The 17198-nt window shown below is 42.3% G+C and overlaps 1 protein-coding gene across 4 annotated transcripts in view; it reads right to left on the bottom strand.

Annotated features, from left to right (window-relative positions):
• PHF20L1 (PHD finger protein 20 like 1) overlaps nt 1–17198 on the bottom strand; it is a 117310-nt gene that overhangs the window by 38727 nt on the left and 61385 nt on the right. For all 4 annotated transcript variants that reach the window (XM_056522790.1, XM_056522791.1, XM_056522792.1 and 1 more), the window contains exons 10-11: nt 15068–15238; nt 13114–13308 (exon numbers count right to left, since the gene is read on the bottom strand). In XM_056522790.1, the coding sequence (XP_056378765.1) occupies nt 13114–13308; nt 15068–15238 (366 nt within the window). The remainder of the gene's footprint in view (nt 1–13113; nt 13309–15067; nt 15239–17198) is intronic.

Raw genomic sequence — 17198 nt, 5'->3', positions numbered from 1 at the left:
AAACTACAACTCCCAGCATGCCCGGACAGCCGTTGGCTGTCCGGGCATGCCGGGAGTTGTAGTTTTGCAACATCTGGAGGTCCGCAGGTTGAAGACCACTGGTCTAGACTGTCAACTGGGTGGTCACCACTGCTCAGTCCTCAATGGGGAGAGCACTGAGATACACAACTCTTTAAAGAGCCGTGGTAACAGCCCCTTTGACAGTCTATAGACATCACTGCAGTCTGTGCACTGCGAAGGGGGCAGCACACATTGTGCTTAGCGGAGTGTAAATTTAAGGCTCCCCCCATTAAAAATTGAGCAGCGGTGACTGCCTATTTAACATGCTACTGAGAGTCTAGACCAGTGTTTCCCAAACAGTGTTCTCAAACTACAACTCCCAGCATGTGGCATGCTGAGAGTTGTAGTTTTGCAATAGCTGGAGGGCCACAGTTTGGAAATCACTTAGGCACCAATAGCTAGTGAACGGGGGCCTTTAAAAAAAAAAATTTAAAAAATGCCTCAAAGCAGTGGTTCAACATGAACGATGGTAGCATAGGGTTTTTTTTTTAAAGAGACCATGGGTCCTCTTTAAATGGGCACTGTCAGATTCCATCCAAAACTTTTTATATGTTGTAGATCTTAGCAAAACTAATACAAAAATACTTCAGAAATAGTTTTCTCTGCTTTTTATCGAAATCATGAAAAAGAAAAAAAAAAGACCACTAGGGGGCCTTTATACCATCCAGAACATAATCCTTTCCGGCTGCAGCATTATCTTTGTCCCAGCTGAAGCACAGGCAAGGACAAAGTCCAGGAAGTGAGGGCGGGACTAGCACTCCTCTGTGCTCACTCCTGTCCAATCAGACTGCAGCATGAAAACAGAGAGGAGGGGGGGTTACAGAGCAGCCTGCAGTGACTGAAGAGACTTAGCACAGCACAGCAGACTCAGGGAGAAAGTGAATGCATGGTGAGTGAGGTCTGAGCTCAGTGCTTGCCTTGGACACTCCCCTTCCTGAGCAGTGGATGTCAGAATGAGTGAGCAGCAGTACAGAGGGATTTATGAGCAAAATACAGAAGATAGACACACAAACAAAAGAGTTGTAAAGCATCCCTATGACCTAGGGAAATATATATGAAAGCATAATTTTTTTTTTTTCCTGCGATATGACAGGAACACTTTAAATCTGCAAAACACATATAAGCTTAGGGGCCTGGGTCCGAAGTGGCTGGCTATTTATTTCCCCGTCAATAGATTCTGTAAGGAAAATTTAGCATTTATATGGCAACCATTCGCTATGACATGTATGGATAAAGTCCGCCAGAAGGAAATGCTTCCTAGGCAGGGTCTATACCTATAAAAAAAAGTAACGCTACGTGTATGTCCAATGTAAAAATGGAGGTCGAGTCTTCATGATAGTGAGCCCCACATAGCCACACAGGGGATAGCAGTGCTGGATCTGCGCGGCTACATGACTTTATTGTAATAATGGGAACAATGGAAGGAGATTTATGCTAACTGGAACATAGGAAATGTGGTGCCGTGACCAATCGGGTCGCTGGTATAATTCTCCAAAACACAAGGCTGGAATCCGAGACCGCCCCCCTCCCCCCCTCTCTCATCAACTCTCCGCAAGTAATAAATTCTAGATGAAACCGACAGTATAAGAATGAGATCCAGAGTGAAGCGCAGGCTGCAGAATATATAGAGCAATATTGTGTCCGCCATCACATTATAGACTGATAGGGATCAATCTTCTCTACAGGATGCAATGACAATTCCCCAGTCTGCAGTGTATGTGTGTGAGTCACGTGACCATGAGGGAACTATAACTCCCACAATCCTCCTTGATTCTGCATTCTGTAGCATGTGCTTTTTAGCACTAGGCCGGCAGATCCTCGTGTAGTCAAAGAGCTTTTCTTTTCGCACGTGTTGGCAATAGAAAATAATGGATGGCGCTATGTGAAGGCTGAGGAAGGGGGTTTAACCCTATGTTTGCATTCTGTCTGCAGAAATTAATCTGGTCTCAAGAGGGATTCTGTAAAACCATCCACCCTCTTACTGTTAATGATCAAATGGTAGAGCACAGATTTCTATTAGGGGTTAAATCAGTTTTTCCCCCCCAAGCAGAGTGACTCCAGCTGTTGCAAAAGTACAACTCCCAGCATGCCTTTGGCTGTCCGGGCATGCTGGGAGATGTAGTTTTGCAACAGCCGGAGACACATTGTCCGGGCATGCTGGGAGATGTAGTTTTGCAAAAGCTGGAGACACATTGTCCGGGCATGCTGGGAGATATAGTTTTGCAACAGCTGGAGACACACTGTTCAGGCATGCTGGGATTTGTCGTTTTGCAACAGCAGGAGGCACATTGTCCAGGCATGCTGGAAGATGTAGTTTTGCAATAGCTGGAGACACATTGTTTAGGCATGCTGGGAGTTGCCGTTTTGCAACCGCTGGAGGCACTGTCCTGGCATGCTGGGATTTGTCGTTTTGAAACAGCTGGAGACACACTGTCCAGGCATGCTGGGAGTTGCAGTTTTGCCATAGCTGGAGACACACTGTTCGGGCATGCTGGGAGATGTAGTTTTGCAACAGCTGGAGACACACTGTTGGGGCATGCTGGGATTTGTCGTTTTGCAACAGCTGGAGACACTTTGTCCAGGCATGCTAGGAGATGCAGTTTTGCAACAGCTGGAGACACATTGGCCAGGCATGCTGGGAGATGTAGTTTTGCAACAGCTGGAGACACACTGTTTGGGCATGCTGGGAGTTGCAGTTTAGCAATAGCCAGAGACACACTGACACTGGGTTAAGTGGACTGTAAATACTACTATAGGCATTCGGGATCTAGACCCAAACCTAGACCGAAAGTTAAACTGTGTGGCCCTTTAATTGGAAATGGAAATTGAATCCTAAGTGTAATTCCTTTAATACGGTATTAGATAATCCAAGAAGTCCAATAATATGCCATGTGTTTCCATTCTTAAATTAGATCTTCAAAGATTTAACAACTTAGGGACAGCAGTGAGCTAAGCTAATTCATATATTGCTGAGGCTATAGAGCAGTGTTTCCCAACCAGTGTGCCTACAGCTAGTGCAAAACTACAACTCCCAGCATGCCCGGACAGCTGCTGTGGACAGTAACTAGCCAAGCGGGCAGGTTCTGCTCCAAGCTCTTGTGTCGGAAGCAGGCAGAGGAGACGAATGTAGGGGATCGGAAGGAGTCAATCGGGAGCTGCAGCAGGACCAGTGGACTGGGATTGGAGGTAGGTAAAAGTAGGATTTTTTTTCTTGTTTCACAACCAGGGTGCCTCCAGCTGTTGCAAAACTACAACTCCCAGCATGTCCGGACAGCCAACGGCTATCCGGGCATGCTGGGAGTTGAAGTTTTGCAATAGCTGGAGACACCCTGGTTGGGAAACACTGCTCTATAGCCTCAACAATATATAAATTGGAGCTGCAGACGGACAGGTGGGAGACCAAGGGATAGGTAGCTATAGTTTTTCTTTATATCTCTACAGCCCCAGTAATGCACACATTTTTTTTGGCCACCCGTTTAAAGATACAATGGGACAATTAAATTCTCTATCCAAGTTCAGGATCCTGACCTCTTGCGTGGAGAAGCTCTGCTTTAAAGAACCTGTCCTGTCTCACGTTACAGACACGCCATTGATATAAATGGACACTGTGTAATGCTTTATGTTCTGATGCTGCAGGAATTTAAACAATAAGGCTAAGTTCACACTATGGAATTTCGAACCAATAGGTTTTGCAATTGCTTTCATTAGAAAATTTGCAGTATTTCATACTGAAAAAGCCAGTCAAACAACTGCCTGCTTGGACACATACTAGTCCTGCTGTGTCCATGCGTCATCACCTATGTCATGGACACACTTCCTTGATTGACAGCTGTGAGGAAAAATCCTCCCACTGTCAGCTTGTGTCCCGCTACGGTCAGTGAGGACAAGCTGGGAGTTGTAGTTTTGCTAATGCTAGGGGAGAGGTGAGCAGACCGCACACTGAGGGAGGGGGCGGAGACCTGTACAGTGAGGCCACGCCCCCTCCCTTTGAGAGGAATTCAGACTAGTGAGCTAAATTAAAAGTGTAATAAAAAAAATTTAAAAAAATAAAGGTGCTAGACACATAAAAATTAGATGTACATGGTCAGGATTAGGTACTGAGTGATATATAAAAAATAAAATAAAAAATTATTTGTCGGATCTGACGGGTACGCTTTAAAGAAGTCTTCCAATAAGCAAGGACTGACCCCTTTTTTAAGGTGTTACAAAGGTCTTTTAGCCATTGGTTGGAAGGGGGGAGGTCTGCATTAGGGCCCAGGAGCTACATACTACACATTTTAAAAATGTTGAAGTACAACACATTAAGAGTTAATGCTCTGCAATAAATTTGTGGTTTCCTTCCAGCATGCCTAACACAAACATCCAATATTCTGCATCCCAACCGAGATAGTAATCTGGCATTTATGGAAGAAAAGTGATAGTCCTGCCTAGTCCTATTCTTAGGAAAGCCAATGATATGAGCTCATCCATGACCCTGGCTAAGGCTGGGTTCACATCATGTTTTCTCCCATACGGGAGAGCATACGGCAGGGGGGGGGGGAGCTAAAACCTCGCGCTCCCGTATGTAATTCATTTCAATAAGCCGGCCAGAGTGAAACGTTCGGTCGGCTCATTTTTGCGCCATACGGCGCAAAAATGAGCCGACCGGACCGAACGTTTCACTCCGGCCGGCTTATTGAAATGAATTATATACGGGAGCGCAAACGGGAGCGCAAGGTTTTAGCTCCCCCCTGCCGTATGCGCTCCCGTATGGGAGAAACCATGATGTGAACCACCCCTTACTAGTAAACCGAATCTACCCTGATCCGCGTCTTGTGGGCCCTCTCAGAAATACTTATCCTCGTAACAGACTGTAATGCGAGGAGGTGAAAGAACAGCTAGATATGACGGTACTTCCAGAACGCCAGCCAGGGGCCTTGCATGCACATAAAGCCAGCGTACTTCATTATCATCTAACCCAATAGTCAAGGGTTCCCAGGACACCAATAAAACGATGTAAATTAGCAGCTAAATCCAAGATTACGACGCAAACAGAATTCTCACCGTTTTATAGGACTTAATCTTGCTACATTAATATAAAGTATTTGCGGAAAAGAAAAATTGAAAGCCAAGTGTAGAACCGACTGTAAAAACGTTGGTGACATCTAAAGATATAAAAAAAATATATAAAAAATGTTTTTCCTGGATAACCCCTTTAAATTTGTCAGGGGGGGGGGGGGGGTTAGGGGTCTGGGAAGGATTTGGCATGTTGGATTTGAACGTGCTTTAAAAGATGGACCACTCTGATTTTTGTGTCTATAAATATTTCATTATAGCATTAATCCTTCCTCGTCTTTGTATCTCTTGACTGATATATTCTTGGTCGATGCAGGTAGGTTAAACGTTTCAATTTTAAGAACCCAGCACGATCTGAGCCCACTCGGCAGAAACTGTTGATTTTACTGGGCGACACCGTGGCCAACAAGGCACTGCCCTACAGTGACCACTGCAAGGGAAATGAAGTATTTTATGGCGGTCATACTTGTAATGAAGGGATTGAGTCAACAAGAATGGGAGCCGCTTATAGAGTAGAGTAGGGGGGGGGCAAGGTATCGTTCTTTTTAAGATGTCCACGTGCTCTAACAGGACATACAGACAAGGGCTAACAAGGAATAAACTCCATTGTATGTGGTACTGCTGCTCAGTTCCATTAAAGGGGTACTCCGGCGCTTAGACATCTTATACCCTATCCAAAGGATAGGGGATAAGATGCCTGATCGCGGGGGTACCGCCGCTGGGGACCCCCGTGATCTTGCACGCCGCACCCCGTTTAAAATCAGTCCCCGGAGCGTGTTCGCTCCGGGTCTGATTACTGTCGATCACGAGGCCAGAGCGTTGTGATGTCAGGGCTCCGCCCTGTGTGACGTCAAGCTCCGCCCCCTCAATGCAAGCCTATGGGAGGGGACGAACACGTTCCGTGGACTGATTTTAAACGGGGTACGGCGTGCAAGATCACGGGGGTCCCCAGTGATCAGGAATTTTAACCCCTATCCTTTGGATCGGGGATAAGATGTCTAAGCGCCGGAGTACCCTTTAAAGTAAAGGGAGTGGAGTTGTAATACCACACACAACCTGAAGATAGGAGTGGTGTTGTTTTAGGGAGAAATAAATTTCTTTAACACACTTCATTCCAAACTAAAACCCTTTATAGATCCTTCATTAGACATCATGTGACTATTCTTTAAATAAAATTCAGGGACAGCAAAATGGCAAACAGATAGATTTTTGGTAGCTTTAGTAACTTTCATGCTCACCAGTGTGTTTCACAAATACATGTTTGTACAGTTTGGAATCATATTAAAAGCCATAATGTATTATTTTGCATCATTTAGGATAGTGGCATGAGCAGAAGACACCAGGTGGTGGAGCGCCATTGTAGGTGTCAAGTCTATAACTAGAGATGAGCGAACTTACAGAAAATTCGATTCGTCACGAACTTCTTGGCTCGGCAGTTGATGACTTATCCTGCATAAATTAGTTCAGCTTTCCGGTGCTCCCGTGGGCTGGAAAAGGTGGATACAGTCCTGGGAGACTTTTTTCTAGGACTGTATCCACCTTTTCCAGCCCTCCGGAGCACCTGAAGGCTGAACTAATTTATGCAGGATAAGTCATCAACTGCCGAACCGAGAAGTTCGTGATGAATCGAATTTACCATATATACTCGAGTATAAGCCGAGTTTTTCAGCACGATTTTTCGTGCTGAAAACCCCCCCCTCGGCTTATACTCGAGTGAACTCTTTTGAAACCTCTGGAGGTCTGCAGGTTGAAGACCACTGCGGCCTTCGACATCATCCAGCCCCCTCTCACCCCCTTTAGTTCTGTACAGTACTCGCCTCCGCTCGGCGCTGGTCCGGTGCTGCAGGACTGTCCGGTGAGGAGGTCGTCCGGTGGGATAGTGGTTCCGGGCTGCTATCTTCACCGGGGAGGCCTCTTCGAAGCGCGGAGAAGAGGCGCTCCCGGTGAAGATGGCAGCCTGGAACCACTATCCCACCGGACGACCTCCCCACCGGACAGTCCTGCAGCACCGGACCAGCGCCGAGCGGAGGCGAGTACTGTACAGAACTAAAGGGGGTGAGAGGGGGCTGGATGATGTCGAAGGCCGCAGTGGTCTTTAACCTGCGGACCTCCAGAGGTTCCAAAACTACAACTCCCAGCAAGCCCGGACAGCCGATGGCTGCCCGGCTTGCTGGGAGTTGTAGTTTTGAAACCTCTGGAGGTCCACAGGTTGAAGACCACTGAGGGCGGATAGTTCACAAGAGGATGATGACAAGAGGATGATGAAGGGGGGGTGTGGGATGATGACAAGGGGATGATGACAAGGGCATGATGAAGGGGGTGGGGATGATGACAAGAGGATGATGAAGGGGGGGTATGGGATGATGAAGGGGGGTGGGGATGATTACAAGGGGATGATGAAGGGGGGGTGGGATGATGACAAGGGGATGATGACAGGTGATGATGATGAGGATGTTAATGACGGGGATCTGGATGATGACAGGGGGGGGATGATGTATTTCCCACCCTAGGCTTATACTCGAGTCAATACCTTTTCCTGGGATTTTGGGGTGAAATTAGGGGCCTCGGCTTATACTCGGGTCGGCTTATACTCGAGTATATACGGTACTTCAAGTTCGCTCATCTCTATCTATAACCAATAATTTTGATCACAGTGACCGAGCAAACAGAGTATTAATTTTTCTGATTAAAAAATGCAAAAATGTTGGTGTGGTTGAAATCTCCTGCTAAACATCTGCTATAGACTGCATAGACTAAGTCACATATGTCTGCCATTAATGCACAGATATAGTATATTATTACAGTGGTCCCTCAACATACAATGGTAATCCGTTCCAAATGGACCATCGTTTGTTGAAACCATCGTATGTTGAGGGATCCGTGCAACGTAAAGTATAGGACAGTAGTCTTCAACCTGCGGACCTCCAGATGTTGCAAAACTACAACACCCAGCATGCCCGGACAGCCAACGGCTGTCCGGGCATGCTGGGAGTTGTAGTTTTGCAACATCCGGAGGTCCGCAGGTTGAAGACCACTGGTATTGGAGGTTATACTCACGTGTCCCCGCTGCTCCGGACCGTCACTGCTGCCCTGGATGTCGCCTTCGATCGCTGTCGCCGCGTCCCCGAGGTGTCCCCGACGCTCCAGCAAGGCCTCTGCTTCCCCGATTTCCTCGCTCTCCGTCGCCGCCATCACGTCGCTATGCACACCGCTCCTATTGGATGACGGAACGGCGTGCGCAGCGACGTGATGAGGACGATGGAGAGCGCCGACGATGGAGGGGATCTCGATGAGGAGGCGCCAGAGCCCCGAGGACAGGTAAGTGATCGTCAGCGGAGCACATGGGGCACCGTAAATGGCTATCCGGTGGCAGCTGAAGCAGTCTGCGCTGCCATTTATGCGATGGCCCCGACATACAAAAGCATTGTATGTTGATGCTGCCTCTGAGAGGCCATCATATGTTGAAATGATCGTATGTCGGGGCCATCGTAGGTCGGGGGGGGGGGGCAGAAAATATCCACGTTTTTCTTATGCTGTACAAGCAGGCTTTTTTTCTCGATTAGCTTATAAATAAGTTTTCCTAGTGCAACCTAGTTAGGTGGGATTATTAGGTTATATTCTCTTGCTCTCAGTGTGATCTGCTCCTACTTGTAGTTCCTGAATTTATACGTGAATTACAGTAACCAACCACAGCTTAACTTTAATTTTACTAGAGCTTGTTAAGATATGAAAGCTGAGCTGTGATTGGTTGCTTTAGAAAAATCTGAGTTTTTGTCTAATTCTGGGCCAATGTGTCATTTAAAAAAAAAAAGAAAAAAAAAAGAATACTAGATAAGAAAAAGTTCTTAGAATCACGTGGATTAGTAAAATCAGTAAAAACATATTTGTACATAAACCTGGTAGATCTAAAAAAAAAACATTGGTCTGTGTCAGAAAGGTCAAAAAAGTATTTGGAAACAGTAGAATGCGAATGTATCCTGTCATGTCTAGGCAGTATTGTTTCTCACTGAGGGGGATCCACCTTTGTATGGACTCTTAGGCTATGATCACATGGCAGAATTTCTGCATTAAATTAAAGCCCAATAGACTTCAATGGGATTCTGCACTCCCATTCACACTTAAGAATTTTGGCATGCAGATTCTGCACCGATTCCACACAAGCCAGAAACCACTCAAAAGAATGCGGACGCGGAATTGGTGCGGATGTGTGGACATTCTGCTGTGTAAATAAAGCCTTACAGGCAAACTACATCCAGACTGAAGAAAATCGCCTCTCTACTGCCCATAGGTGGCACTTAAGAGATAGTTTTAATCTTTTTGGTGGATAGCTAGCTTGTATACGTCCTTAAGGACACTGGAATTTTTCATTTTCGCACTTTAGTTTTTTTTTCCTCCTCGCCTTCTAATAGCCATAACGCTTACAGGAGCATACGATGGCTTGTTTTTTTTTAATATACAGGGTGGGCCAATTCTATGGATACACCTTAATAAAATGGGAATGGTTGGTGATATTAACTTTCTGTTTGTGGCACATTAGTATATGTGAGGGGGGGAAACTTTTCAAGATGGGTGGTGACCATGGCGGCCATTTTGAAGTCGGCCATTTAGAATCCACCTTTTGTTTTTTCAATAGGAAGAGGGTCATGTGACACATCAAACTTATTGGGAATTTCACAATAAAAACAATGGTGGTCTTGGTTTTAACGTAACTTTATTCTTTCATGAGTTATTTACAAATTTCTGACCACTTATAAAATGTGTTCAATGTGCTGCCCATTGTGTTGGATTGTCAATGCAACCCTCTTCTCTATATACTGCTATATACTACTATATACATCAGAGGAGAAATGCTAGCACAGGCTTCCAGTATCCGTATATACTACTATATACACCGCAGGAGAAATGCTAGCACAGGCTTCCAGTATCCGTATATACTGCTATATACTACTATATACACCGCAGGAGAAATGCGAGCACAGGCTTCCAGTATCCGTAGTTTCAGGTGCTGCACATCTCGTATCTTCACAGCATAGACAATTGCCTTCAAATGACGGCAAAGATAAAAGTCTAAGAGGGTCAGATCGGGAGACCTTGGGGGCCATTCAACTGGCCCACGACGACCAATCCACTTTCCAGGAAACTGTTCATCTAGGAATGCTCGGACCTGACACCCATAATGTGGTGGTCACCATCTTGCTGGAAAAACTCAGGGAACGTGCCAGCTTCAGTGCATAAAGAGGGAAACACATCATCATGTAGCAATTTCGCATATCCAGTGGCCTTGAGGTTTCCATTGATGAAGAATGGCCCCACTATCTTTGTACCCCATATACCACACCATACCATCAATTTTTGTGTTCCAACAGTCTTGGAGGGATCTATCCAATGTGGGTTAGTGTCAGACCAATAGCGGTGGTTTTGTTTGTTAACTTCACCATTCACATAAAAGTTTCCTCATCACTGAACAAAATCTTCTGCGTAAACTGAGGGTCCTGTTCCAATTTTTTGTTTTGCCCATTCTGCAGCACCTGAAACTACGGATACTGGAAGCCTGTGCTAGCATTTCTCCTGCGGTGTATATAGTAATATATAGCAGTGTATACGGATACTGGAAGCCTGTGCTAGCATTTCTCCTGCGGTGTATATAGTAGTATATAGCAGTATATACGGATACTGGAAGCCTGTGCTAGCATTTCTCCTGCGGTGTATATAGTAGTATATAGCAGTGTATACGGATACTGGCAGCCTGTGCTAGCATTTCTCCTGCGGTGTATATAGTAGTATATAGCAGTGTATACGGATACTGGAAGCCTGTGCTAGCATTTCTCCTGTGGTGTATATAGTAGTATATAGCAGTATATAGAGAAGAGGGCTGCATTGACAATCCAACACAATGGGCAGCACATTGAACACATTTGATAAGTGTTCAGAAACTTGTAAATAACTCATGAAAGAATAAAGTTATGCTAAAAAAAAGCACATGATTCCCAATAAGTTTGAATTCCCAAGTTTGATGTGTCACATGACCCTCTTCCTATTGAAAAAACAAAAATTGGATTCAAAATGTCCGACTTCAAAATGGCCGCCATGGTCACCACCTATCTTGAAAGGTTTCCCCCCTCACATATACTAATGTGCCACAAACAGGAAGTTAATATCACCAACCATTCCCATTTTATTAAGGTGAATCCATATAAATGGCCCACCTTGTACTCCGTAATAACATAACTTGTTTTACCACGAAAATCTAAAGCAATAAAAATTATTTGGGGGGGGGGGGGGGCAGTCTATTTGCAATGTTTGGGGGCTTCAGTTTCTAAGATGTACATTACCTGGAAAAAATAATACATTACCTTTATTCGACAGGTCCATACGATTACAATAAGTATATTTTTTATGCTTACCGTAAATCTCTTTCTCGGAGGATCCACTGGGAAACACAGAGACCATGGGTATATGCTGTTGCCACTAGGCAACAAAAGAAAGTCGGCCCCTCCTGGAAGGAAATACCCCGCCTACAGACTCTGAGCTGATCAATTTAGTCCCAAAGCAGTAGGAGAGGACCGACAGGAAAGAGAAAAGAAAGCAACTGTTCGAAGGAACCACAGACAAAAAATAACCGGAACCAACCCACAGACAGACAACTGAACCAAAGACATTGGAACAAATGGGTGGGTGCTGTGTCCCACAATGAATCCTCCGAGAAAGAGATTTTACGGCTCCATTGTGGGACACGGAGACCGTGGGATGTACCAAAGCAGTCTTCTTGGTAGGAAAGAACCCAAGCAACTCAAGTGGAAGGCTGGACCACAGCCGCCTGCAACACTTTGCGACCCAAGCCGGCGTCAGTAGACGCAAAAGTGTGCACCTGGAAAAATTTGGTAAAAGTGTGAAAGGACGACCAGGTGGCCGCCTTACCGACTTGCAAGGCCGAGGCCCTAATGCAAAGAGCCCAGGAGGCCCTAACGGATCGAGAGGAATGAGCTGAGACCCGGAAAGGCAGAGTCTTCCATTTGCAACGTTAGGCTTCCGAGATGGCAGAACGGATGCACCGGGAAATGGACACCTTCGAAGCAGAAGTCCCTTCCGACGACGCTCCAGAAGCACAAACAAAGAGTCACACTAACGAAAAGATGAAGTGACAGAAAGGTAGGTCCAAATAGCCCGAACCACGTCAAGACAGTGAAGCAAACGCTCCCAAGTATGTTTAGAATGCTGGGTTTGGGCGGCCAGAGACATGACGCTACATTACGCCCTTCCTCCCCTCGTCAAACCACGCTTCCTCCGTTCAGGTCTATGGGAGGGGCTGTGACATCACTTCTCCGGCCGCCCCCAAACCCAGCGTTCTAAACATACTGTTTAGCATGCTGGGTACTGCACAGAGATTGTGGCAGGATCCCAGCAGAAGGAACCCCCCCGATCAGACATCTTATCTACCATAAGTATGTTACCAAATTAGATAAAATTTTATATTAAACATTTTTTAAGAATTTTTGTTATTGTGTTTTTCTAATTTTATATTTTAATATCTATATAAGCTGCCACAAAACTACACCTCCTATCATGCCCGGACAGCAAAACGCATGACCAGTAACCATTACTGTTCATGTTAATGGAACAGCTTCTGTCTATCATTGCCTATGTCTATGCTGTAAATGCTGTTACAAATAGCTCAGGCAAGATGGCAGCACTAATGCACAAAAAAAAAAAAAAATCCCAATTAAAAAAAAAATATAAAAAATTATAATTATTATAACAAAAGAATCTAAGCAAATTAGAAAAAAAAACATCTAAGCACATTGTCTTTAAGAATAAAAATAAAGTGCTTCACCTGCAGTATTTCACATAGTAGCAGAAAACATTCTGCAAAGATTGCCGAGCACCTACCTGACTCCATAGTAGAGGTCCATGATGCTGGATACACAGAGTTGTTTGCACTTTTTTTGTTACACATAGTATGAAACAAGCCATTTGCTTGCAAAACCAAAAGGACATTACCTGATGATGTTGAGGCTATTTTGCCATCAGCTATTGCTTTTGGAGAATAGGTTATCAATTGTAAGTGTTCCTTTTCTTTTGTGAGACAGTCAATGTGGAAAGTGGATGCTGGGATTATGGGAGATGTAATTTCCACGTTACGGCTTAGGTCAAGTGGTTCAAGCTTCTCCTGAGGCACAAAGGCAACATCGGGTACTATATAAACAAGAGAATGCGATAGAGTATTACAATATGACGTTCCGGAGGACACAGGTCATGACATTCTGCAGATTACCTCAAAAAATAGTTTTGGGGAATATAGAGGGTGTGAAGGTAGACTTTCTTTTCCGATGGTAGAATCAAACATCAAACATGATAGACCGCTAAATTTAATTTATTAATATCATTCTTTATCATAGTTATAACAACACTGAGTGACCAAAACCAATTTTACCACTCAAAGATTTAATAGTAAAATTAATAAAAAAAATAAAAGAAACTGGCATAAAAAAAAACAGTAAAATATTTTTCAATTACTGATCCACAGAAAAACAAAAATGTAGAACTGGTGTAAACACACTTTACAATTTAACAATTTAAACAATGTTAAAAATTCTGGTTAATCTGGTGTTAGGCAAACTGAAATATATATTTGATTAAATTACCAACTAAAGAATGTAAAAAAAAAAAAAATGTGTATATATTAGTTAAAATGTTCTTTCAATTAACAGAGTATTTTAAATATTTTCATTTCTTTTTTTCAAGTCTTCGGGGTTAATATATATTTATTAACTTTCGTACAATCTTATTCAAAAATTATTATTATTTTCCTATTGTACATCAGTTCTATTTTTCGTACATTTTTTGAGTTAATCATTTTACTTTTATTTTTTTGAGGAAGCAATCTTTAACGAATCACTTAAAAATGTTTTAACTACAAGACTTATTAATCATTTAACTAATTGGCGTAAAACTAGTTAAATATTTTCCCAGAATGAACAAAAATGATTAAAAACAGTTGGCAGAATTTAAATTTATATATTTATTTAGAACTGCTTACTTTAAAATAAAATGTAAAGTTACGGTAGTTAAAATTATTTTAAAATTGTTAACTCAAAGAACATTCAAAAACTAAAACTTGTTGATTAAGTTCTAAATAGTTTTTATCATTGATCCAAAAGATTATAGAAGGAAACAAAACCTGTGTATAAGTTTTTCAAGACTGGAGATCTCCTTTAATTAAAAAAAAATATATATATATAATATATATATATATATATATATATATGTCTCAATAAAATTAATAATCAATATCATCTGATGTAAAAGGTTGAAAAATATTTAAAATACTCTCTAAATTATAGAAGAGTATCCAGCGCAGCTTCTTGCAAAATGGACCTTTATTGCATAATTCACCTCAGTGCACAGACAGTGTAGACATTCGTGACGCGTTTTAGCCCCACATATGGGAATTAGTCATGATGGTATGACTAAGGCCCATATGTGGGGCCAAAATGCACCACAGATGCTCCATTTTGCAAGAAGTTGTGCTGGATACTCTTTCTTCTATTGTCTACAAACTATTGGTGGAGTCCGCGCCAGTTCAAGCGCTACAGGACACAGGGGGTGAACCGAGGACTTGTGTACATTCCCTATTCTCTAAATTACTATGTTAAATGTCATTAAAAAAAAAAAATCAGCATTTGGTGTAAAATAAATTAAATGTTCTTAAATATTTTTTTATAACTGAATCCAAATATCGTCCAAATAAATATGGAACTGATCTAAAATGAGTTTAAAATATAAACCCAGGTGATTGCACACAAAAAAAAAAAATTATATATAATATAATACTGCACTGGTATAGGAAGTGTTACTATTTTTTTTAAATGATTCAGTGGATCATAGAAAACTTTAATTGGGGAAGAATTATAGCGCCCCTGAGCGAAGGGCACGCATTAAATGTATTAATTACCCTTGGCTATGGAAAGGTCTTGCGGAGTCTGTGAGTAACTCAGAAGGCCTTTTGCTTCACTGAAAGGTATGCGGAGAACATCGCCACATGTTTCGGATGTAAGTCGCCGAGATCGCCGCCTTTGGTTGTTACGTCCAGACGACCTAGAAAGATTTGCGTTGTGTGGCATACCTATAAAGAAAGATCTTTCAATGATTATGAAGTAGCAGAAAACCTCCTTTGTTGAGTTTTATACCCCCAATAAAATGACATGCACTGAATTTTTTTTCATGTAAAAAATGAATTTAAACCATGCTGAAAAGGAGCCATAGCCTCATAAAGCAGCGGGGATGTCGTGTTGCATTTTCGGCTAAACAAAGTCACAAAACTCAGGTACACAAAAAGCTGAAAGGATACTAAATATCTTCTCAACAATTCTAAATAATTAATGGAATTCTTAAAGGTGTTATCCAGGGATAGGAAAAACAGAGGTTGTTTCTTTAAAAAAAAAAAAAAAAAAAAAAAAACAGCTCCACGTCTGTCCCCAGGTTGTGTGTGGTATTAAAACTTGGCTCCATTCATTTCAATGGAACTGAACTGCAGAACCACATCCAAACTGGAGACAGACTGGGAGCAGTTATTGAAAAAAGTTAGCTCTTTTTTTCAATTCCTGGATAACCCCTTTAAGGTCTGTAAAAAAAATTATAAAATGTTTGCATCTACTCCGTTCATATTTGACTGGATTTACTGTTATATTTAAACTATACTTGCAGGCTGGTTCTAAACAACCACTTTTTTAATTAAATACTATTTTCCAACATAATTCCCAAGCTTTTCCCTTATTAATTCCATAGTATGTTTAGAGGACATAATGGGTAATCTTAACACAAAATGATACCTGTCTCTTAACTGATTGCTGTTTGCAAAGTTATCAAATCACGTTTAAGGGGACATTCCCATGTGTGTATTTTGCTGCAGATTTGCTGGTTCTTATTTGCCACTGACTTCAATGGGTAGGAAAAACAGCAGAAGAAAAGCTACTGCAAAATACACACGTGTGAAAGTACCCTACAGGTTTTAGAGGCCAGTCTGATCTGCAGCATGCATGCCTCCTCCCTCCCCCACCCTTACCTGCTCTGCATGATTGATGCACAAGGCTCAGTACTGGAAGCCAAACATCAAGCAGGGCAAGGAAGTGAGTGTGGGGGGGGGGGGGGGGGATACATGTATGGTACAGCTTAGCCTGGCCTATAAGGCTTAGAAATAAAAGTTAATTTTATAACTTTGCAAACAGCCGTCAGCTAAAGGACCTGTATCATATGTTTTATCTGCCCATCAGCTATCTGCCCATGAATTCAGATCTGAGCATGAGAGAGAGAGTGAAAACATTCCCTTTTTACACACATAAAATAAACTTAAAAATTCAAAGTGCCCTGCCAGTTGAGGCCTCACACGCACTGTGACACTGGCAGTAGATAGATGCTAGTTCAGGATGAGTGATTTCATTAATTAGATTTAAATTTTAGGTAAACTATTGAGAATAAATATAGATGCAGTGCAGGCCGGGATACTTCCTACATAAATGAGATTAACACATTTTCCCAAATACACACATATATATATATATATATATATATATGCACTAACATAAAATGCAGAATACATATCATTTGAAATCCCAAAAATAAAATAAAATAAAATAAATTAATAATAATATAGAAATAGGAGGTATAATAAGGAAAGGCCTACACTGTCACTTTATGTAGCGCTATAGGATTGATTTTAACCACTGAGTGACTGCTGTTGAATTGGTTTAGACAGCAGCTGTGGCTAGATAGTTAAAATCAATCTTGTATCACCACAAAAAGTCTTCCTAAAGCCCTAGCTTACATTAATATCAACAGACATGAAGAAAATAAGAGATTTGAAAATCTTAAAAAAAATACATAAAAACAAAAAAAAAAAAAAATCAATAAATCTAACCATAACTGTTTACTTAAAATTCCATGTGGCTTCAGTTATTAAATGGGCAACAATACTTAAAAAAATTTTTTGTTATGCCAAAAGTTTTGATCGGTTGGGGTCTGAGTGTTCAGACTCCAACTGATGGCTACAAAGAGCCAGGATTAGTGTGCACCAAGCGTGTTCTCTC

The sequence above is a fragment of the Hyla sarda genome, chromosome 5 (assembly GCF_029499605.1).
Source record: "Hyla sarda isolate aHylSar1 chromosome 5, aHylSar1.hap1, whole genome shotgun sequence".
In the NCBI taxonomy this organism is placed as follows: domain Eukaryota; kingdom Metazoa; phylum Chordata; class Amphibia; order Anura; family Hylidae; genus Hyla; species Hyla sarda.
This window is presented reverse-complemented; position numbering and strand designations above follow the sequence as displayed.